Raw genomic sequence first — 22,984 nt, forward strand, 5'->3', positions numbered from 1 at the left:
TGAACCCTGTAGGTTTGAGACTCTGGGGCAGCATGGAGATGCTGGAGGCGCGTTGTGGGAGCGGTTCACGTCTCCTCGGGGCTGTTGGCAGGGCAGGGCCGCGGAGCAGCGGCCCCCGGTCCCCGCGCTGCCGGGGGCTGCCCGGCCCCCGCCCTGGCAGTGACGTCAGAGAACGGGCTCCCCCCAGCCCCCCCAGAACCGCCCCCCCGGGAGCTCCAGCGCCCACGGTTCAACAGGAGCCGCGCTCTGGGTGGGGACGGGCATGTTTAGGTATTAGAAGTCATTACCAGTGGGAGCTAAAATGGACAGTCAATCATCGCACCCCCCTGGGCCTTCCTTTATTAGCGACTACTGGGTGGGGGGAGGAAATATATATATATGTATTTATATACAGAAAGAGGGAAAAGTAAGGAGATTCTTTACAGAAACGTCAATCGAACGGGTTAATTAATCAAAAAATTTAATGGATCCATTTTGTACAAATTGGTAACAAATAATAGTTTATATATATATATATATATATTTCTTAAAAAACCACACTCTCACAGAAAATCGTGGGCGAACAGAACAGTGCAGCACACAATACTGTTGACAAGAGAAAATCTGTACAGAGAAAATCTGTATGAAACCACTGAAGGGAAGGGGAAAGGAAAACGGGAAGAGGAAGGGGAAGGGAAAGGGAAAGGGAAAGGAAGGAAAGGAGAAAGGACAGGGATAAGGAAAGGGAATGCAAATCAGTTGGCATGTAAACAGACGGGAGCAAGGCGGTCAGAGTGGGGGTGTGTGGCACGGCGGGAGGAGGCGGCAGCGCCGCGGCCGAGGCGAGCGCAGCCCTCCCGTGTGCGCGGTGCCGGGGGCGCGGGCAGGGCCCACCCGCACGCTCCGCAGCCTCTCTCCCTCCGCCAAGCGCCTCTCGCTGCCGCTCCCGCTCGCCTTCCCCGCGCCCGGCGCGGCGCTCCCCGTGCCGGCCGGGCCGTACCGGGGCCGTACCGGGGCCGTACCGGGGCCGTACCGGGGCCGTACCGGGCCGGGCCGCCCGCCGCCGCTCCCGGCGCGCCCTAGCAGCGGGGCCGGGGCTCGGCGGGCAGGCGCGGCGGCGGGGAGGCGCCGGGGGGCCCGGGGGGGCCGCGGGGCCCCGCGCCTTGACACACGTACCATTCGCTCAGGTTGGCGGCGGGCTGCGCGGGCGCGGAGGGCTCAGCGTGGGAGCAGGAGGCGGGGGGCTCCCGGCCGGAGTCCGAGGAGGGGGACACCAAGGAGGGCGTGGAGGACTCGTAGCCGGAGCTGGGAGGAGGGGATTTGCAGTGCACTTTCATGTGTTTTCTCAGGGAGCTGGGGTGGGTGTAGGACTTGTCGCAGCCTCTCACTTTGCAGTTGTAGGGCTTGTCGCTGGTGTGGACATGCGAGTGCTTCTTCCTGTCGCTGCTGTTGGCGAAGCGCCTGTCACAGCCCTCGAATTCACATTTGAACGGCTTCTCCCCTGCAGGAGGCAATGGGCGAGCACAGCCATTAGCGGCGGCGGCGGGGCCGGGAGCAGCGCATCCCTCACCCCCACAGCCTCCCCGGACCCCTCTCTCCGGCCCTGCCACGGCTCCTCTCCCCGCGGAATCTCCTCTCACTAGCTCTGCCCTTCCCCGCGGGCCCCGCCGAGCATCCCCCGGCGCCGCGCTCCGTGCCCACCCGGATGCGTGGCCGGCTCCGCAGGAGGAGCGCCCTGCCCAGCCAGTTTCTCCTCTTTCCCCTGGCCTGTGTGTGTATCATCCTAAGGGTTTGTGCACAAGACAAAGCTCCGAAATAAGGAAAACTTAGAGGAGAACTGCTCGTTCCGAGCAAACTTGTGCTGTCCCCGCAGACTCCGAAGTCCTGCAGAAAGAGCGGTCAGTGATTTATCCCTTCGAAGGCTTTAACGTTAAATACATTTCTCACAGTCCCCCAGGCACGTGGAAATATTTTCCATAACCTGGCTAGATCATATTTCATCCACTTCATACTTGCACTGATTACAATGCCATGGAAGATCCACATCCCCTTTCTTTCCCCGCTCCCCAGTTTGCTGATACCATGTGCTAAAGTACGAAATATTTCAGAAAGACATTGATTGTGCGGGAAAAATGATAAAGTTTCAGCAGAAGGATGACTAGGCCAGCGCACGGCACTGTCAGGAGGGTAAGGATTCCCTTTCCATTTCAACCTACACAGCCACTGAAGGAATTGCAACCGGGATTAAATTGTCTGATCATATAATAACTGGTGTTATGCATAATAGAAATACAATCGTATTGCTGGAGTCGTGTGAAAATGTAACCTCGAATCATGTGGACTTGCCATGGTAGACGATATACAGGAGGTTTTCAAGGAAACACGCCACAGCCAGATGCAGGATGAAATGCTGGCGGCATTATTGTTGCTGACAATAGCAAACTGCAAAAATCCTGCTTGCCAAGGGGTACCCAGGTCCTGTACCGACCGATTATGAAAATATCTTCCTCATCCGTCAAAAGTCAAAAAGTATCAGGGCGGAGAGGACTCCACAAAAATACATGGCCTAACCTTAACGTGAAGCGCAAACAAAGCAACTGTGTTCACCATCATGGCGTATGTAGCTGAAAGGACTTCCAATATTTGGTTTTGTGTGTTTGCTTTGGTTTGGTTTTTTAAATTTCTTGGGTTGTACGTTCGTGGTTGTCGTTTTTATTTTTTTCCCTCCCAATTCGTCATGATTAAATTTAGGAGAGACTCAGTCTACATCGGGCTCGGCTGCGAGCAGAGGAAAATAAAGGAAGGCATTCCAAATATTTCACATGAATGCACTTTATGCAAGGTGGGTGGGAAAGGCTCATGGCTCCGCGTTTAAAGTATGCCCTTTCCGCACTGTAATGGTCAATGAGGAGCACTGACATCCTGCACCGCTAGCATTTGCACGGAGGATGGGTAAATATCTGGCGTTGGAGGGAAGGGAGGGAAGAGGTTAAAAATAAGGTCTCTCACAAAACGATGCGGATTCTGTAACCAAATACCGTCGACATACAGCGGTGCATATGCATAGACACACGCCCGCCTATAATCTAATTAGAGTTCCACGTAAGGAAATAATTTGACCTTCAGCATCTAAGTTGAGACAACAAATCAAGGATATTAGTGTAGTACAAGCAAGCAGTAAGTTAGGAGACCCCAGGGAAAGCCATCCTCATAAGCACTCTGCTTGTGCAAAGTGAGTTCCATTCAGGTAAAAGCGGGCTGCGCCGCACTGCGCTTTGCCGAGTTGAAAAATGTTCAACTTCGCTTAACCCCCTGAAAGAGCCACTGAAAGGTCCGTCCGTGCAGCCGGGTTTCAAGTGGGAAGAGGGCAGCATTTTCTCAGCTGCCCGGGTTGCATTCCCTGAACGCCTCAATAAAGAGGAGCCATCCGAGCCATTTGCAAGTATTCCTTTCGCGAGAGCAGGTTTTCTTTCGCGGAAATCCCGACCCGGCAGGGAGAGGACACTGCACAGGTCCCGGCTGCCGCAGCCCGGGCACGGAGCCGCAGCCACGCACAAAGTTCCGCGGGCGATGGAGACTCTACCGCCATTTTACCCCCACACTTGTAGCTGGGCAAAAGTGTTCAGTGAAACTCAGCCTGGAATTTGTGGCATAATCCCCCGTCTCCGGGAGTGGATTAAGGTATTTACCAACTTCTCCGGGTGAGTGGTGGCGGGGGGAAGCCGGAGCTGGCGGCTCCCGGGCAGCGGGCGAGGCGCGGGGGCGGCGGGGGCCGCAGGGAGGGAGCGGGGCTCCGTCCCACGCCTCGCACTATTGTTCCTGGCCCTCAGGGAAGGCGGTGAAGTGATCCCAGCCCGTCCTGCTCGTCCCGTTGCCGCCGCCTTAACGGCCTTATCCTCCAACCTGGAAAACTCGTACATCGTCAGATATCCCTCTGCCTGCTCCCCAGCCTCGGAGAAATCAGAAGTCATTAATATTTAAGGAGGCAATAATTTTCCTGTTGAATCTAGAACTGTCTTCATGAATAATTCGTAGTGAGTTCTATTAGGGTTTCAGAAACATTGCGTTTTTGACAACTTCTGGGTGTTTAATAGAAACGGTGGAACCATAAAGGCCCTGCAGGAGTTTGCACAATACAGCAATTAATCACCGAGAAAGTTAAAGCCAAAAGTACAGACGCGCCGAATGGTGTTTAATAAACGCAAATCTCCGCTCTCGGGTTTGCCCTGAACCTGCATCTCCGATGTAGGTCAGTTTTCCCAAGAATTTAACCATTTTCTGCTTCAGAGACTTCAAACAGTGAGGCCGTTAAAGAGCAGTAAAAGTTTGTTTACTTAAGAAAAACACTGTCATTAAGAGATGAGCTCTCCCGGTTAATGGCTGTACCTGTGCTGATCCAACAAGGAACTGGCTGGGATACAAGTTCCGTGACCCGGGGATACCCCTTTTTCGAGGAAAAAGGGGGCCAAGAAGGCAGCCGAGGAACACAGCTATGCTGTCGTCCACCTCCTCCCCCCCACCCCCCCGCCCCGCACACAGACTTACTCCTCATAGAGCGATGGAAAAATAATGAGGTGACGAGTGACGGTCGCTGTAAAATCTCAGTGCTATGTTTAGATGATAGCGATACGAAATTAGTGTATGTTCTGCATATTATATCACGTCGCGCTCTATCATAAAAAATGCAACTCCTGGAAGGTCAAGCCCTGCACCGAGCATGGGGGAAGGGGAGTTTTATGAACTGGAAGGCGAAAAAAATCGTTTGGCTGTAAGCAGATCTTACAATAGGATTATGTAGTTTCCCTCGCAGTGCATAAGGCTGTACAGAAGGGGGTGGGAGGTGGAAAACCCTACACTGGAACAGATTAAATTTTCCAAAAAGGGCTTATTTCTTATCTTCTTCTTTAGAGAAGGGAAAAAAAAAAAAAAAAAAAAAAAAGACAAGCCAGCGCTATGGACTACAAACACCGGCTGCTAAACTAATTAATACAACTTCACAAGCTGCTCCTGGAAGTGTGAAAACTTTCTACGTGCAATTTCATTAATTATAAATGCTTTCCTGGCCGGAAGAGTTCAAACGTAGTTCTGCAAGATCGTCCATCGTGTTACTTTATTTTCTGTTAACTAGAACTAACAGATGTTTCTGACACATGTCCCAATTTCACTTAACAGATCTGTAAATGACATTTCAGAATGTACAGGCCGAAACAACACAAGGGTTTCTTTTCTTTCTTTTCTTTCTTTTTTTTTTTTCCCTCACGAGAATCAGAAATCGCAGCTCCCCATATTTGCGAATGCAGAAAGTCGTTGGAAGGCAATGCTCATTAAAAATGTCAGTGTTATTCAGATCAAACATTTGAAACTCCCTCTGCCCAAAACAGAACTGTTGAACGAAAAGGTCGCAGCTGTGTTATTCTCACAATGTTCGAGCAGCAGCATCTCAGCGACATCAGTCAAAACTGACTAGACAAGTTGTAACTTCCATTGTTCACTTTTAATTTGTGAGCTTGCACAATGATTTCATTTTTTCCCCCCGACTACTTTAAATCGAAAAAAAAATCCTCGCCTGTGTGAATTAGCAGAAACAGTAGCTATATCGTTCGATACTTACACAGATCTACCCATATAAACATTACAGCAACCTCTCCGCACAACCAGAAAAAAATATGGACGAGAATTCTGAGATTTGCTTTCGCTCTCCCCTTCCCCCCCTTTCCTCCCCCTTCTCCAAACGGTAAAGAAACAAACAAATCTGAGAATTTATTTTCCGGAAGTACTTGGCGTGCATTCAATAACAACTCAAAGGATACATTAAAAAAAAAAAAAAAAAAAGGAAAAAAAGCAAATCAGTACGCGGAATAACAGAGAGAAATAGAGTAAAGAGAGCTTTACATACTGACCTGTATGAGTTCTTTTGTGTATTTTGAGATTCTCTGATCTGGCAAACACTTTGCCACAGCCTGGGAAAGGGCAGGGGAAAGGTTTTTCACCTGTGTGGACTCTGATGTGATTTACAAGTTTATATTTGGCCTTGAAAGGTTTCCCTTCTCTCGGACACTCTTCCCAGAAACATATGTGATTGGACTGCTCGGGTCCTCCAACGTGCTCCACCGTGACATGAGTCACCAGCTCGTGCATCGTGCTGAAAGTTTTCGAGCATAATTTTTTGGGAGTCTGGTCCAACTCAATCCACTTACAGATGAGTTCCTGTTTGATGGGCTGCCTCATGTAACGAAAGAAGGCACCCGGGCCGTGGTGTGGAGCCAGGTTCACGTTCAGATTCATACCACCGTAGTTATGAAGCGAAGAAGCAGCAAAATGATCTGTCCTGGAGGCTGGTACTTGAGTGAAATGTTCAGACCTGGCGTACATTTCTCCAGGTAACCCCAGTCTGAGCTGTCCGTTTAGATGGCCACCTGGAGCTGCATGGGGAGGCTGCTCATGGAGTCCAGTGAACAGAGAGGGATTCCCAGCTTCTGAGTGGTGGTGCTGGTGACCATGGTGTCCGGGGTAGCTACCTGTTGTTGAGACAAACAGTCCGTGGTGAGAACTTGCAGCGGGGTGCTGCTCGGTCAGCCCTGGCATGAGTGGGGCCGGCAGGTCTCTGCGGATGAAGAAGTCCCTACCTGCTGCCAGAGCCTGGGCTGGGTGAGACACGGGGTAAGGGGCTGCTGGTGACTGCGCCGGGCCAAATGCTGCCGTGTGACTAGAGACCACCTCGGCTTGGCCTGCCATATGATGATGATGATGATGATGATGATGGTGGTGGAGGAGCTGGTGGTGGGGATGAGGGGCAGGGCTGATCTTAAGGGCCGCGGGGTGATGCTGAGGAGGAGGATGAGGAGGAGGATGGTGGCGGTGCCCCATGTGTTCTGGCCGGAGCTGCTGCGGCCCGAGGCGGGACTCGGCGGCGTGTTCCCCCGGCGGCGTGGGCGCCGTGGTGTGGGGGTGCCCGGCGACGCCCGGGAAGCCTGTCATGCTCTGAGGGGGGTGCTGGTGGTGGCGAGGAGCCCCCGCCAAGTCTACTAATCTCAGCGCCGTGTTCCGCCTGGAGAGAGCAGCAGGGTCCATCACCGGGATCCCCAGAGCATCCACGCTCATTAGCTTCTAACGCTAAAAAGTCACCTGACAGCGGGAGGAGAGATACACAGGGCAGCGGGGGGGAAGGGGGGGAGCGGGGAAAACAACTTTCTAGTTTTTTTCTTTTTTTTTTTTTTTTTCTCCTTTCTCCCAAAATTAAAAAGTTTCCCGGTCCCGCCGCCCTGGCGCGGGACGCACGGGCGGCTGTGCCAGCGGGTGGGCTCGGGGGGCCGGCGGGAGGCTTTGGCGGCGGCCGGGGAGGTCCCGCGGCACGGCCCGTCCTGCCCGGGGCCGGGGCGGCCCTCACGGCGCGGCGGGACCGGGGCCGGGCCGCGCTCCGGCCGCGCCGCTGCCCCGCCGGCCACACAATCGCCGCGCCCGCCCATTGGCTGCCGCCGCGGTGACGTCACCGTGACAGGTCCCGCCGCCGCCGGAGAGGGAGATCGCCGGTGCCGCGGGGGGCGCGCGAGGGGACGGGCTGCGCATGCGCCGCCGCGCCAGCCCTTCCCCCGGCGCCCCCGTCCGCGGCCCGGCCCGGCCCGGCCCGGCCCGGCCCGGGGTCTCTGCCCGGGGTCTTGCCCGGGGCCGGGCATTGCCGGGCTTCCGCCTGCGGCCGGGGAAAAAAGCCTCCCCGGGAGTGGAGGGCATCGCCCCGGCCTCCCCCTCGCCTCTGTCCGTTTCCGCTGCCCTGCCCTGAGACAAGGGGCGGCCGCGGGGTTCGCCCCCGGCAGAGCACGGGCAGCCCCGCCGGTCCCCGGCCAGGGCAGCGGCAGCCGGAGCGATCCCGGTGCCCGTCCTGCCGGCCGGTCCTCGGCACTTGTTGCCAGCGCGGGGAGAGCGTCCTTGCCCGGCTGAAGCTGCGGCCGGAGCCGCCCCGGCCGCTCGCGGGCCAGGCGGGCTCGGCCCGGGACTCGGTCTACCGGCCCGGGACTCGGGCCATCGGCCCGGTGCCTGAGCCCGGAGAAAGGATCCCTGAGAGATCCCATCCCCTTCCCCCTCCTCTGACAAGTTTTAGCAGCTATCTGATTACTGGCCGCCGGGGCAATGCGAGAAATCGTGATGTTCAGGCTGAATCTGAATTTTTAACCCAGAAGAGGGAGTCTCTCCCTTTCCCTCTCTCACTTTCTCTCACGCACACTTACAGGGCAGTTCCACGTAAAATCCCCGTCCTTGGCTTGAAGGAAAAGCATTGCCAAACATTCACAGTGGACTCGGTTCTGATGATTCTCACCTGAAGGAAATAACATGGTCTGCAGGGTTTGCGTGCTAGTAGTGGAAGTGTAGGTATGGGTTTTAGCTGGACACACTGAGGCCTTACAGGTTTAGAAAAGCTTAGGGCTTCAGCACAGGAGGAAGCATCTGCTTAAGTTTTTAAGAAGGGGATTGTGAACTTAAAAAAAGTTAATGAAACGTGGAAAGAGATTCTTCTGCTCCAAGAAAGAAAAACACATCTTCAAATATCTACCCACTGTATTACCACAGTACTTGGATCCTGACACAAAAACGGCTCCACCATGACCTCACAGTCTTATGAAATATAGCAATGATTAATTCTCTACCCATCCCTTCAAACTCTCATCATTTTAATACATTGACTCGCTGTTAACTTGCCAGTGGGTTCTTTACCAGATGCATGCCAGGTAAAGCTCCCAGCACAGAATTTTGCATTTCCCTAAGAATTTAAGTGTTGGCAATCAATAGGCTTTATGTGAAGTAGTAAAACAAGAAACTACTTGGCAACGTCAACCCAACTACTTTCATAACTGAAGCTGCAAGGCAAAGACTGGAAACCATAAGACTAAAGTTTAGGACATACATAACCACATAGGAGACATCTTTGACACAGCTTCACACATTCTGGGTAGGCTGCAATTGTATTTTGTCTCTGCTTGCATTTACCATACTTGCACTGTAAAACTAGGCTGATATTCAGGTAGCTAGCTATAGATACATCCTTGCACTCATCTTTCTGAGTGGAGATGATGAAAAGTGACAAATGATGCAATTAGCTCCCCAACCTTACATAACATGTTTACGCAGGCATTTTAAACCACACACCATCCTCACAATATCTCAACTTTCAAGTCTACTTGCTCTACGAAATGGATTTGACAGTCCTATTCATGACCATCTCAATAGGAGTGCACAGAAGAGACAAACGTTAGGAAGTATGAATCTGTTACTTACAAATGTACTGAGACTGTGAATCCCAAATAAAGCTGCTTTCCTCATACTTCCTTAAAACACTGCATCTCTACATACTTGTTATCCATCAATTCTGACACTTCTCAGTCAAGGGAGAAAACATCTGGAAGGGTTTGCCAATTAAAAAAAAAGTCATAACAATTTTGCCCTAAGTTCATTTCAAATGTTGTGATGATTTCTTGCCAGACACTCATGGCTCTCAGTTGCCCCCCACTCAGGGCTGTCTCTCACACCCTTTTCCAGGCAGCGTATGAGAACCTGGCCCTCGGTGTCCCTCACTGTTAGGTGAGGCTGATGTGAGCCCCGGTTGTGTGCGGGGGAGGGCGGGCGGGGGCCGCCACATGACTGCCGGGAGGCGGAGAAACGGGGAAGAGGAGGGAAGAGGGCCCAGACCCGGACTGGCTCCGCTCATCTCCCACAATGTTTTGAAAACTTGAACGCTTGTCTGTGCAGCCCTTTGGCAGCTCGAGCTCAAACCGCTGCCACTCGAGAGCTGACCGAGGTCTCCTGCTTCTTGGCAGCGGCCTGAGCCCGATTGACCCGACACGCCGGCCTCTCGGCAAACTCTCAAATGTGTCAACACCAGCTTCTGCAGGGCCAGCAAACTGGCTGCCTGATCCTGAGTACGAATTTTCCTACGGTGGCTTCTGTGTGTCCGCCACCCCGTCCTCAGCCCCTGGCCCCAAGGCTGGCCCGAGCTGGAGGGTTGTTCTAAAGAGGTGACACGTTGTAAAGACGAGTCACCAGCACTTCTCTGGGCCCCGACCTGGCTCTTGTGGCAGAAAGTCGGGGCTGTGGCCTGGGTGAGGGGCTGAGCTGTCCTCCTGCTTTCCGCTTCGCCTGCCACGGCCCGGGCCGGGCGGCCCGCGGGGCAGCCCCGACCCTCCGGCACTGCCCGCACCCCCGCCCCGCCGGGCCGCCGAGGCCTGCGGCGTGGAACCGGCTGCACATCCCTTTGCGGGGTGGGAGCGGCCCCAGCTGCTCATCGGCTTTACCTTAGCCTGGTTGTTTCGGTAGTAATCTACCTAAACATCGAGATGCTTGTCGCTATCTCTAGCATTGTTTCGAAGAGACAGCCCCCTTTATAACCGTGCTCAGCTCAAGGCACAGCTCCTGCCCTCGGGAAGCACAAGAAAGCCAAATTTGATCTTCATCCACTCAGTGTTCTCCCACTTCCACCTCTGTGGAAACTTCCCGACCAGCCAGCTACAAAATATCCGGCCGGTGCCCGAGGCCTGGGCCGGGTCGGGATGCCCTGAACACTTCAGACAGGCTTCGGGGGGTTACGGTTTTGGGCTTCAAACCCCAAACGAGAGCAGGGGAACGGATCAGTCTGAAAACCCCTTATCTTTACTGTGAGAAAGAGAAAAAAGCGAGGAGTAGAAACAGAGAGGACCAAGAAAGTCACCCTGCGCGATTCCTTATCCCTTAAACTCGCTTTGCCAGAGAGGGATGCGGGAAGCAGACTCAGGACCTGAGCCCGAGCCCCTGCCTGCCCCGGCAGAAGGCACTGCTGGTTAGGAAGAGGTGGTTCAAGAAAGCCTTTCAGCAATCCCAGTTTCACCTCGGGGAGGAGAGGGTACCGAGTAGCTCGAGAGCACACTCTGCCTTTGTTTTTATTCCCTCGCCCCATATCCACTTATGGGGACTTTATTTCAGGGTTCCCGAACAATGGGAAGTCAGCCACCAGGCAAGCAACCGTTTGTGCCTAGGTTTGCCTCTCACATTTTGTGACCTAGAGCTACCCTAGGACAAGCAAATCATATGCTTATTTTAAATAGAATATTTCATTCAGGACCTCAAGATTAAGGTATTCCTGTCAGATAAGCTGTCAGTCACTGACTACTTAGACACCACATTGTGGAAGCCTGGTATCCCTGGTAAAGATGATACATATCATGTAAACCCCATCAACAAGATCAAAGTCTTCTTCTTTAATAGGATCCAATACATGTCAAACCTCATTCCAATCAAATCGTCCGTAAATGAATTCAAGATGAATATGTCATAGAATAATGTGACAGTGCAATCACATGGGGTCAGGGGTTGTTGTTTCAATGAGAGAGTCGTCAAATATTAATTCTAGAACCTCCAAATGAATAGGCATTGAGCAGGATTAGGCAGCTGCTGGTGGGGTGTTCTGTCGCTGATTTGTGTTTATGCAAGTACGTTAAACACTAAGCTGAAAAAAATACAGTCTCCTTTGAACTGTAAAAAGGACATATTTTAACTTACTTGACTTTTCCAGGATGTTTCTGTAAAGTCGTTTTCTTTTCCTCATTACAAGGGGAGTCTTGTGCCTCATTTCCTGACTTTGTTCCTGTTTGGGGAGAGAGGTAGAAAGTTAAGAGCAAAACCATTTGTGCGTGATGTGGAATGAGTAAGGCACCCTATAAGTGTGGCATCATGGATTCAAAAAGAAAAGGAAAAAAACCCCAAAAACTCAAAAAACCCAAAATCCAACTTATAAAACCAGACCAAAAACACAAGTTAGGCAATGAGAGGGGAAGAGAAGCTTTCTCCGAGGGGAAACTGGAGGCTGTCTCCCCAGCAAAGCAGCACATGTTTTATGGAGTCATGAAGTTTCCATGGCTGATTTAGGGGAAAAAAAAAATATGAAAGGACATCTTTTCAGTTCTCCTTTGATCTGACATTCACCTTCTGGCAGGCTATTGTAAGGCAAGTTTTTACCCACTCGGCTATATTGTTTACAGATCCTTCTGTCCCGAAATTAAATTCCGGACTCTCTGCGAGCCTCCAACACAAGTTGTTGTCTCAGCAAGGATTAGTATAGTACCACCCTGGCACTTCTCCCTGCCTATAATTTTCAGCTTGCTCTTTGCTCTCTGCAAGGCAGAGCACTGCCACTGCTACAGGCAGAACTTTGCACAGCTTGCTTTGAGCGGCAGCAATAGCTTTGAGAGCAGATCTGGGGCTGGATGCAGTGTCTGAGTCTGAATGTTTGCAGATATCTTTGAAATGCTCAGGATTTTGTTTGTTTGGGTTTTAATACAGAAAAGCACACTAGAATCTGGAATCACTTGCTTAAAATGACGTTATTATTATTATTATTATTATTATTATTATTATTATTATTATTATTATTATTTCTACTATTATTATTATTTCTGTCTCTATATTATTATTACTCTCACTATTATAGGCACTCCAGAGCTAGTAAACAAAAATCTGTGCTAAGACAAACACTTGATGATATTAATTACGAAACTTCACCATCGTATCACAGTCATAATCTTTCATAAATAATTTGATGTCCTCCATATTTTCACTGCTGTGATGAAAATTACTGCCAAAACTTTAGCAATCCCTTAGGATTTTAAATTCCTAGTCAACTTCCATTCATTCTCTCACTTTTCCCAAGTCAGAGCGGCCAACATTGCCCCGCTAACGAGAGGTTTGCAGGAGTTGTGCTTTATGGTTAGGGTGGGAGGTTGGAGGAGTGCTCAGTTCCCAAGTGTTCGCCAAAACTTGTTGAAACTGGACAAAAAAAAAAAAAAAATCAAATCGCTGCATTTAATATTTCAAATGGTTACCAGATGACAAAAAGGAAGGCAAAACAGTTCTGCGTTTCAGAGTAAATATTGGCTAAAACTCTGGCTCGACCTCGCACGCTTTTCTCATCTGCCCTGTGCCGTCGGCGGAGCAGGAGGGTGAGGATGTCCCCTTGCCCAAAGTGTTGGGATGTCGGGCGCTCGTGTGGGGTACCGGTTCCCCCGCGGTGGCGCTGGGGCTGCGATGGGACCCTCCCCGCCCTCCCCCCTTGCCCGAGCCCTCGCTCCCGCCCCGGGCCGAAGGTGCGGCCGAGCGGGGCCGGAGCCGCCGCCGCGCGGGTCCCGGGCGGGGTTGCGAGCCAGAGCGAGTGGGAGGCAGCAGCCACGGCGTGTGCCCCGCCGCCAGCCGCTTGGCACGCAACCTGTGCTTTCCGCGGCCGCGCAGGGCGGAGGGAGCGGTCCCCGGGAAGGGCTCGGTGCAGAAATAAAGTTTCTCGTCTCCGGGTGGAGAGAGCCCCGAGAGAAGCCCGGCCAACGGGCTGGACTCCCTGGGGCTGAGGGATCGTGCGTGACAAAGGAGTGGGAGGAAAGGGGTCGGCGAGAAGCCCACGCCAGTCCCCATCGGTCGGCGCTGTGCCGGTGCCCGGGGCTGGCACGCTGCGTTGGGCTCGGGTCAGAGGTCACCTTCGGGTGTATCGCCCTGGGCAGGGATTTGGGAGCTTTCCCCCAGCCCCAGCCGGTTTCAGACGCGGGAGGGTCCCTCGGGGCCGGGAGCAGCGTCGCAGCCCCTGCCCGGGCTCTGCCGAAGCAGGCGGCAGCACCCAGCTCCCCGGGCAGCCCCCCCGGCCCTGCCTGCGGGGGGGCGGGGAGAGGCCGGAGGGGGCCGGCCGAGCTCCGGGCTCCGTCCCTCCCGCACCCGCCTATAAAGCCGGGCTTGAGGTGCGGGGCGCCGGCTCCCCCGGCGGGCCCCCGCGGCACCGGGCGCGGCGGTGGGCGAGGTCTGGGCGGGGAGCGCGTCCCCCGGGACGCCTCCCCACGGGGCTCGCCATTGTCAGCGCTCGTCCCCCTCTGCACGCCGCCCCGGGCTCCCGGCCCTGCCTGGCGGCCGCAGGACCCTCCCGGCCCCGGTGCTTGCCCGTCCGAAGCGAGCCCGGCCGCAGTCGGGGCGGGCAGCGCCCCAGCCCCGCTCTGCGCACCCCGCTGCCCTGTTCCGCGGGGCTCCGCCGCTGGGCACTGCGCGGACCGCCAGGCCGAGCCACCCTTTGCTTTTAGGGGGGCGGGCGCGGCTCCCGGCGTCCGACAGAAGGTGTCGGACCCCCCTTCGGTGCTTCCCGGGCTCTCGGCCCTCCGCCCGTCCCCGCCCGCCGCGCTGCCGCCGGGACCCTGCCCCACGTGGGCGAGGGGCAGCCGAGGCGCTGCCCCCCCCGCACCGCAAGGTTCCAGCCCTTCCTCCCGGGGTGGCCAAGCCTCCTCCCGACCACCCCCCCCGACGACAGGGAGCTCTCGTCCAGCCCTTGGGGCAGGCGGTGGGGGCTAGCCAGCAGCCCAGGCTGCACAGGCACCCCCTACACCCAGGCACTTACCCCTGCGACCTGTTGAAGGTTTCCCCTCATTTCTGAACTGGCGAAAATAAAAGTGGGGGTGGAGGGGAACGGGAAAAGAAAGAAAGAATGAAAGAAGAAAACAATAACCCCCCCCTAAGAACCCACCACCTCTTTGGCGCTTGCATCGAGGCGGTCATCCTTCATTTCTTCTTTTCTTGCTTTCTGGAAGCAGTTAGGGAATGTATGATGAAGCAGAAATGAGCCGTCAGGATGATATTTTAATGGCTTATATGTCACGTTGGTGCATGTGGCTTTGAACTGGAGCAGCTTTCGTTTCCTGCAGAGAGCGCACCGCAAATCCCACTTGATAACTTCTACAACCCACAACATTTTTTTTTTTTACATTCACTCTTACACTGTATATTTAGATACGCTTCCTAAAAATACCTTCTCGTCTGCCTTCTCGTACATTTTGCACCGACCTGGAATGATCACTGGTTTCCCCTTGCACTGGGAGGCAGGCTAGCACTGAACTACCCAACTTTGTAGCTCTCCGAATGCCATCGCCCAGCACACTTCACAATAAGGCTGGCAACTCTGTCCTTCGCTTAATTTTAGCACCAAATACAGAAAGTAGAGCAACACCCGCCTTAAGACTGTGTCCACACCCAGGCGCTCCCTAGAGCGGGTATACCTGTTGCTCTGAGCTATTGCAATTCCATCAAATAGATTCCGTAGAATAAATGCAAACGTGTAGATTCAGCTCACCATTATTCTAAAAAAAAAAAAACCAAAAAAAACCCCAAACCCACCAAACCCTGTAAAGCCTTCCGAGATCCAAGGAAAATTACATAATAGATCTGCTTTGAAAGCTATCTCCTGCACCGAGCACAGGCACACTGCGTCTGCAGATAAACTGCAGCGAAACATTCCGTCAGGGCGTATCAAAGTTTATTTATTGTCGTTGATGTTTGTTTGTTTGTTTTCTCGCCGCAATGGCCATTTTATACCTCTCAAAATGAGGCAGTTCTCGCCCGAGAAGGGTTCTCGCAGCAGCGCTGCCCGTCCGACTCCCCAGTACCTGCGCTGCGGATTGCTTACCAGCGGCTATAATTAGAGAGGATGAGTTTAAAGTTTCTTTGTTTGGAACTAGGAATTGGAGGGGCTCGGATTGAGCTGCGAAGGAGGCAAGTGAAGGGCTGAACAAAGGCGAAATGTATGGAGTCTGACTCTTAGCGAGCTTTTGGTGTTTTCGTTACTAGAAAATAATTAGAGCTAATGAATATGCAGGCGAGCGAGTAAATAAATAATTTGCCAGTTTTATATCTGTACGCACATGGGCACATACCTAAGTGTATCAATACATACACACACAAAGACGTCTATATTTTAAAGTTTCTTGAGATATTTTTTTAAGAGCCGAAGCATCGTTTAAAATATTGTACAAATGTTGCTTAGCTTAATTGATTAAGCCACTAAGGTTTTCTGCTTTTAAATACCATACTTATACATTTCAACAATCATTTTAATATATAGTCAATGGCTCTTTGTAGCGGGAACAAAAAAGAACTATCCACAGTTTTTCAATAGACTTTGAGCTGGGGAAAGACAGGTTAATCGAGGGTTGCATCTAGAAAACAACCAAGTGTTGTATGTTTGCACTGAATCCAAATGTCTGCATTTTTCTAACTAAATCAAAGGGAGTGTTATTTCTTTTTCTGCTCACTCATCTGAAGGTAAGTAAATTTTCTCTGGCGATCAAAAGCCTGGTCAGCAACAAAGACACCGCCTGCTTTTTCCACCGTCCTGGTGTGGCAAGTTGAGGAATTTCAATAACTGTGACAAGGGTGACTGATTTGTGAACTAGAAAAGGTTTGAATGTCAGAAAATTTACATTGCTCCTATCGAGGACTTAAAATAAATTTCCTTCCCCCCCCACCAAAAAAAAAAAAAAAAAAAAAAAAGAAAGAGAGAGAGAGAAAAGTAACCGTGAGTTACATGCAGTAGGAGGAGAAATAATGTACGTTTGGAAAATTTACAGTTTTACCTGAATGAGAGAGACTCCGTAAAAGAGAGAGCAAGCGACAGCGAGAGAAAATGGAGCGAGAGAGAAAAGAGAAGGAAAATAACAAAAAAAAGGAGGCGAAACAACAACAACAAAATTAGAAAGTTAAGAGTGCTCACCCACCTGCGTTTTGATGGGTGCAGAAAACAAGATTTATTTCAGAAACCTGATGGAGGGATAGAGTCAGCTACACAGAGAAATCACGCCTGGTGTTTAAAAATTAGATCAAGAGCACCCAGCACCTACTCTCGGAGAGCTTCAGTTTTAAATAAGAAGAAAGCACCTTCAAAAGACGCGAATCCCTATAGGGCTTCTCTTTCCAAAGCCTAAAAAGTTGCTCAGTGATCTTAAAAATTCAGGATCACCACGAAATCATCATAACCATCATTATCAGAGTGCTGGAGACAGAGGGACAGAGAGAGGGAGAGCGGGGGACAAAATAACCCTAATAATAGATATTTTTTTTTTTCCTTAGCGTACACATACACACAAAAAGATGCGCTGGAAATATTTTCGTGGGGGCAAAAAAAAAAAAAAAAAAAAAGGCAAAAGCAAGAAAAAAAAAAAAAAAGAGCCTCATATATATATTTAAAAAAAAAAAAAAAAAAAAAAAAGTTGGGGCTGCCGCAGCCCCGTTTGTCAGAGCGGTGTCAGGGCGCCACAATACCTGCGATGGATGAGGCGGCGCGGCCAATCAGCGGCCGCAGCCGGCGGGGCCGGGGGCAGCGACGCGGGGAAGGGGGAGCCGGCGCCGGCCAATGCGCGCCCACGTCCGCCCGCACGGCGCTCCGCCCCCGGCTCCCATTCATCAAGGGGGGGGACGGTGTCGTCTTTTCAATTCATTTATCTGCAGGAATGATTGCCGCTATCAGTCTCGCGTTCACCGCCCGGCTGAGGAGGTGAAAGTTTCTCCCCAGGAAGATAAACCGCAAAAGACAATATTGTGCATGATTTGCGCCTTTTTTTTGCGGAGCGAAAAAAAAAAAAAAAAAAAGGCCCCCCGAAAAAAAAAAATCGGGTGAGTGTGGGGAAGCTCGAAGAGGAGAGAGAAACAATCTCTCGGCCACTTTGCAACATTCCTATAGCCAAAAAAATCACTGAAGGAAGTTTCTTTTTTGTTTTGGTTTTTTTTTAATTTTTTTTTTTTTTTTTTGCTGCCTGTGTTGAACTCTCGCCGTTATTGTTATTTGCAGCCAGTTTATTTTTGAGCTCACCCAACCCCCCCCTCCCCACTTAAACCTCCCTGAAAAGTCAAAGCAGAGAGACAGTGAATATTTTTGGAGCACGTTTTTATTATTATTATTATTTGCAACTGCGAAGATCTCTTCCCCCCTTCCGCACCAGCCTTTTTTTTTTTTTTTTCCTTTTTTTTTTCCTTCCCCCTGCGCTGATGCCGAAGGGGGTGTTTTTGATGTGGTTGCTTTGGTGGTGATCGTCGCTGACTTTCCAAAGAGGGTGTTTTCGCCGCCGCTGCTGCTGCTGCTGCTTCTCTCCGCGTTGTGTGTGTGCGCGCGTGCTTTTTTTTTGGTTGCTGCATCGACGCTGGGAAGATGCTTCTGGATGCTGGACCGCAGTATCCCGCCATAGGAGTCACTACCTTCGGATCCTCTCGCCACCACTCCACGGCCGATGTCACGGACAGAGAAGTGGGGCTGGGGATCAACCCCTTCGCCGACGGCATGGGCGCCTTCAAAATCAACCCCAGCACCCACGAGCTGGCCTCGGCCGGCCAGACCGCCTTCACCTCGCAGGCGCCCGGCTACGCGGCGGCGGCCCTGGGGCACCACCACCACCCGACCCATGTCAGCTCCTATTCCAGCGCCGCCTTCAACTCCACCCGGGACTTTCTGTTCCGCAACCGCGGCTTCGGGGAGGCGGCGGCCGCCAGCGCCCAGCACAGCCTCTTCGCCTCCGCTGCCGGCAGCTTCGCCGGACCCCACGGACACACAGATGCCGCGGGACATATACTTTTCCCGGGGCTGCACGAACAAGCCACCAGCCATGCTTCGCCCAACGTGGTGAACGGGCAGATGCGCCTGGGCTTCTCCGGAGACATGTACGGCAGACCCGACCAGTACGGCCAGGTCACCAGCCCCCGCTCCGAGCACTACGCCTCGACCCAGCTGCACGGCTACGGCCACATGAACATGAACATGGCAGCCCACCACGGGGCAGGGGCCTTCTTTCGTTACATGAGGCAGCCCATCAAACAGGAACTCATCTGTAAGTGGATTGAGCCCGAGCAATTGTCAAACCCCAAAAAGTCCTGCAACAAAACTTTCAGCACGATGCACGAGCTGGTGACTCATGTCACGGTGGAGCACGTTGGAGGACCCGAGCAGTCCAATCACATATGTTTCTGGGAAGAGTGTCCGAGAGAAGGGAAACCTTTCAAGGCCAAATATAAACTTGTAAATCACATCAGAGTCCACACAGGTGAAAAACCTTTCCCCTGCCCTTTCCCAGGCTGTGGCAAAGTGTTTGCCAGATCAGAGAATCTCAAAATACACAAAAGAACTCATACAGGTACGGTAACCTTCTCTGTCGCTTTTCTCTGTGCGAGTGGAAGCGCCGAGCGCCGGGGCCGGAGCGGGACGCGGGGCCGTGCCGGAGGGGTTGGGGGCCGGCTCGGCCGAGGCTCGCACGGGAGGAGGGGGTTTGGTCCAGGGACCAGTGCTTTTTTTCCGGGAGAGGCCGGCTCGGAGCTCCGCTGCAAAAAGAGCTCGGTCACAGCCACGCCAGCAGCAGCAACAAAAAGAAAATGATCCCTGCCGAGGCAGAGGGGGAGGACGGCAGGGTTTGCTGCTGGGATTGTTAGGGCGGAGGGGGTGGGGTGGGGGATCGCAGCAACCTGTCCTGTTTAAATTTATAGGTTTTAATTAATTATTGTTCGGCAGTTTTGGCTGTGGCACGATGAGAAATTGTGCTAAATGTTGTAGGCAGCTCATTCGTCTCCTCTCTGCAATTCAGGGCTTGGTAAATATTTAATTCCGTTGAGCGATATTAAACAAACCGAGCCCGGCGCGTTACTGTGTTATTGTTGTGCGGAGGGGAGGCGCCGGTATTCCTGAGAACTTTTTCCTTCGTGGGAGGTGGGAATGCAGCAGCCTCTGGCCGGGAGAGCGATCTCCCCTTGCTCCCACCCCAGAACGCTGAAAGCCAGAGCCGCTTTCCCCAGCGCTTTTGCCGAGGGTTTGTGGAGCTGCCCTCTCGCTGATTTCCCGGACAGGATAATTTTAAATATTGCAAGAAAATATGGGGGAGGGGGCTGGGGGGGATGAGAGAGTAAAATATTACGAGAACGAGCTATAAAATCGGAAACCAGACGCTGAGGATCGTGTGTAATATCCCACCACGCCTGCTCTCTCGCTCGGAGCGTTGTGAAGAGGGAGAGGTGCCCGGGACTGGGGTTGAAAGGAAACTCGCCCCTCCAAAAGAAAGGGGCGAAAAAAAAAAGTTATTTGGCTCCCCTGCTCTCCGAAACGGGCGCTTTGCGGGAGTCGGAGGTCCGGAAAGGATAGAGACTAGAAGCAAGGTTTTGGGATTCGAGCCGCGCTGAAGTTAGAAAGTTGCGAGTGTTTGAAATGGAGCCCTGGGCTCCGTCCGGCGGTGCGGTGACAATGAGCGATCCAGCCGGCCCTGCTTAATCAGATCCCTTTCCCCCCCCCCCTCCCCCTTCCCTCTGCAATAGGTGAAAAACCATTTAAGTGTGAGTTCGAGGGCTGTGACAGGCGCTTTGCAAACAGCAGCGACCGCAAAAAGCACATGCATGTGCACACTTCCGACAAGCCCTATCTCTGCAAAATGTGCGACAAGTCCTACACGCACCCCAGCTCCCTCCGAAAGCACATGAAGGTAAATGGAGGGCGCCTGGCCTGCCCGGGCGGAGGGCGGCGGGGCCGGCGCGGCCGTGCCTGCGGGCGGAGCGCGGCCCGGGGCCGGCCGGCAGCGGGGCCCCGGCTCCGGGCCCGCCGGGCCGCGCTCAGCCCGGGCCCGGCCCCGCCGCGGGGCCTTCGGTCGGTGCGGCTGGGCCGGGAGGGGCAGGGAGGCGGCGGCAGGAGGCGGCCGGGGGCCTCGCCCGGCGGGCAGGGGCCGGGGCTGGAGCCGGGGAGCCCCGCAGGAGAGCCCGAGCCCGGGGCCCGCTGCTGGTCCCCGGGGCTGGCGCATCCCCAGGCCGAGGCCTCCGTCCGCCGCCGCTTCTATCTCTGCCCGGGTTTTCTCTTGCAGGTCCATGAATCATCCTCGCAGGGGTCCCAGCCTTCTCCCGCCGCCAGCTCAGGCTACGAGTCCTCCACCCCTCCAACCATCGTGTCTCCATCCACAGAAAACCAGACTGCCAGCTCCTTATCCCCTTCCTCCTCCGCAGTCCATCACACGTCCAGCCACAGCACGCTTACATCAAATTTTAACGAATGGTACGTCTAAAACGCTAAAACAAAACAACAACAACAACAAAACACAAACCGAAACAAAAAAAAAAAAAAGCCCCAAGCGAGCAAACAAATACCCTATTTAAAGACTCCAAAATAATGGACACTCTGAAATCAAAATTTAAATGAGCAAACAAAAATAAAATGCTGCCAGTAGACCCAGGACTGAGTAAAATGAAGACTTAATTTTTAAAAATATTTTTCTTTTTTTTTTTTTGTCCTCCATTATTTCTCTCTCTCTCTTTCTTTTTTTTTTTTTTTTTTTAATTTTTCCTTAATTTTTTTCTTTTATTTTTTTTTCCTGACTGTTCTGCTCTGTTCCAAGGCTTGGTAGGCGAAGGGGTTAGTAGAATGCATAAGAAGACAAGGTTACCAGGGCAAATGCCAACTGTGTAGTAGGGCTTCACTGGAAACCACTGATTAGAGATCGCCAACTGCATGTCTGCTCGGGCAGCGGCCTTCCCCCCCATCCCCTCTTGTAAATACAGAATTATTAGCATCAAAAACAAAACGACAAAAAAAGTGTACTGTTTGATTTTGTAAATAGTTATATCGCAAGTTGAATAAGGGGATATGTGGATTTGTGGTCTTTGCATATATGTGGGGGGAGGGGCGGGCGGGCGGGAGCGGCGGCGGGGGGGCGGAGGTGGTGGGGGGGCAGAGGGAAGAGGTAGAAATTCAACTATTTGTACTGAATGGCAAGAATGTTCTAGTAAATGTGTATCAAAATGTGAATTACTTTGTATTATTACAGTCTAAACGTCGATCTAACAGAATATTATTGGTATTAATGTGCTTTTTTGTATAAAGTGCAACATTTCGTCCCAAAGTCCAGTCTAAGTAGTGCAGTAAAATGTTGTTACACGTCCTGTCAAGAAATTCGTATAGTGAAAGCCTGGATCTGCGTGTCAAACTGTTACATTTGTTTATGTAAAGTGATATTAAAAAAAAAAAAAGATATAAACTATATCTGTCCGTTGCTTTTGGCAAATACAAGAACATAATGTATATAAATCCTAATTTCCATATTTATCCGCATGTAAAGGTCCGGTTATACCTGTTACAAGATATTCAATATTTATGGCTAGAAGAATTGGTATGTAAAATTTAGTTTACAGAACTGTTTGGTAACATTTCGTACCTTATTAAAGATTCTTAAATCCCAAGAATTGTGGTAGGAATTCTTATTCACTAAGTCAACCTGCTGCAACTCCTACTAGCTTTAGGATATTAGAATAAAACTGTCCCAGTTTTTCACTGCTTTCCATTATGTCATCACTAAAGCAGCGAAGGTGATATAAATGTGATAAATGAAAGGATCCCTGCTGGCATTACTATAGTGTGTAATTAGTATTTATATCAAAATTTATGAAACAAATTTTCGGCCGCAGTATAATTTAAATGACCTTTGCAGACATAGAATAACAACCATAAAAATAACAGAAATAGATTGCATATGCTACATAAATATTAATGTGGGGAATTGTTACACGAGAAGTGCTGCATTCCAGTCCAACACTGTCCATGAATCTGCATAGACTGGGTCCCTAAATTAAATTAATTCGGATAACATATATTAGGAGATTTAAAACAGAGGAGATTTCGGTTGCTATTTTAATTTAAGGCATTTATGACCATAACTAATTCTTAGGCAGTGGATTCATGACTTTCCTTGGGCCTTTTACTCCAAGAAGTACAGCACTGTTTCACGAAGGCCGTTGTTGTTGTTGTGTGTATTTCTATTTGATTTTTTTCTTCTTTTTTTTTTCTTTGCTGATATTCCTTAAAACGTGATGTTAATTTAAATCAATTACTTCTTATGCTATGTTATTATTATTACTATAATTTTGCTAGTGTTAATAGCTTTCTAAAAAAATAAATGTAGGGCATAAGAATTATTTTATGTAATTTGATTATCTTTCTATCTCTTTTATTTATTTCTCATTTACTTAAGAAATTCGTTCCATTGGCTGGCGTTGATACAGTAAATTTGTAAATGAGAAGACAATATAAAAAATCTAAATTACTTGTGCTTAATGACTGTAGCAGAACGCCTTTTCTCTAAATCAGATTGTCTTCCTTGCAGTTTAGTTTGATAGATTTGCAAGCTGTACTGCTTCCACTAACTTAGCTACGGTTGTTGGAACTGTTGGGCTTTGTTCCTGGTTG

The 22,984-nt window shown here is 51.3% G+C and overlaps 2 protein-coding genes and 1 long non-coding RNA gene across 9 annotated transcripts in view; 2 read left to right on the forward strand and 1 right to left on the reverse strand.

Annotated features, from left to right (window-relative positions):
- The window catches only part of ZIC4 (Zic family member 4), a 35,429-nt gene extending 18,418 nt beyond the window's left edge, over nucleotides 1-17,011 (reverse strand). For 2 of the 7 annotated variants that reach the window (XR_011680793.1, XM_071437676.1), the window contains exons 1-2: nucleotides 5,880-7,374; nucleotides 1,156-1,480 (exon numbers count right to left, since the gene is read on the reverse strand). Coding sequence is in view for 6 of the 7 variants with exons in the window: in XM_071437676.1 (XP_071293777.1) it covers nucleotides 1,156-1,480; nucleotides 5,880-7,080 (1,526 nt within the window). In the remaining variant the exon portion in view is untranslated. Of the gene's footprint in view, nucleotides 1-443; nucleotides 1,481-5,879; nucleotides 7,375-11,499; nucleotides 11,585-14,359; nucleotides 16,474-16,508 lie in introns of those variants that run through there. The other 5 variants (XM_071437681.1, XM_071437678.1, XM_071437679.1 and 2 more) reach the window with 5 other exon arrangements.
- On the forward strand, nucleotides 3,384-5,609 carry LOC139594947 (uncharacterized). Its single transcript, XR_011680794.1, has 2 exons — nucleotides 3,384-3,660; nucleotides 3,810-5,609. It is a non-coding gene; the product is annotated as an uncharacterized lncRNA (long non-coding RNA).
- Nucleotides 17,012-17,219: 208 nt separating the features above from the next.
- On the forward strand, nucleotides 17,220-21,984 carry ZIC1 (Zic family member 1). The gene is made up of 3 exons (XM_071437682.1): nucleotides 17,220-18,911; nucleotides 20,077-20,240; nucleotides 20,613-21,984. Exons 1-3 carry the CDS (start codon nucleotides 17,936-17,938, stop codon nucleotides 20,808-20,810), a joined length of 1,338 nt encoding a protein of 445 aa, XP_071293783.1. The 5' UTR covers nucleotides 17,220-17,935; the 3' UTR covers nucleotides 20,811-21,984.
- The last annotated feature ends 1,000 nt before the right edge of the window (nucleotides 21,985-22,984 follow it).

This window comes from Agelaius tricolor, unplaced genomic scaffold (genome assembly GCF_023055355.1).
Source record: "Agelaius tricolor isolate 1412-34295 unplaced genomic scaffold, bAgeTri1.0.p SCAF_12, whole genome shotgun sequence".
Taxonomy (NCBI): domain Eukaryota; kingdom Metazoa; phylum Chordata; class Aves; order Passeriformes; family Icteridae; genus Agelaius; species Agelaius tricolor.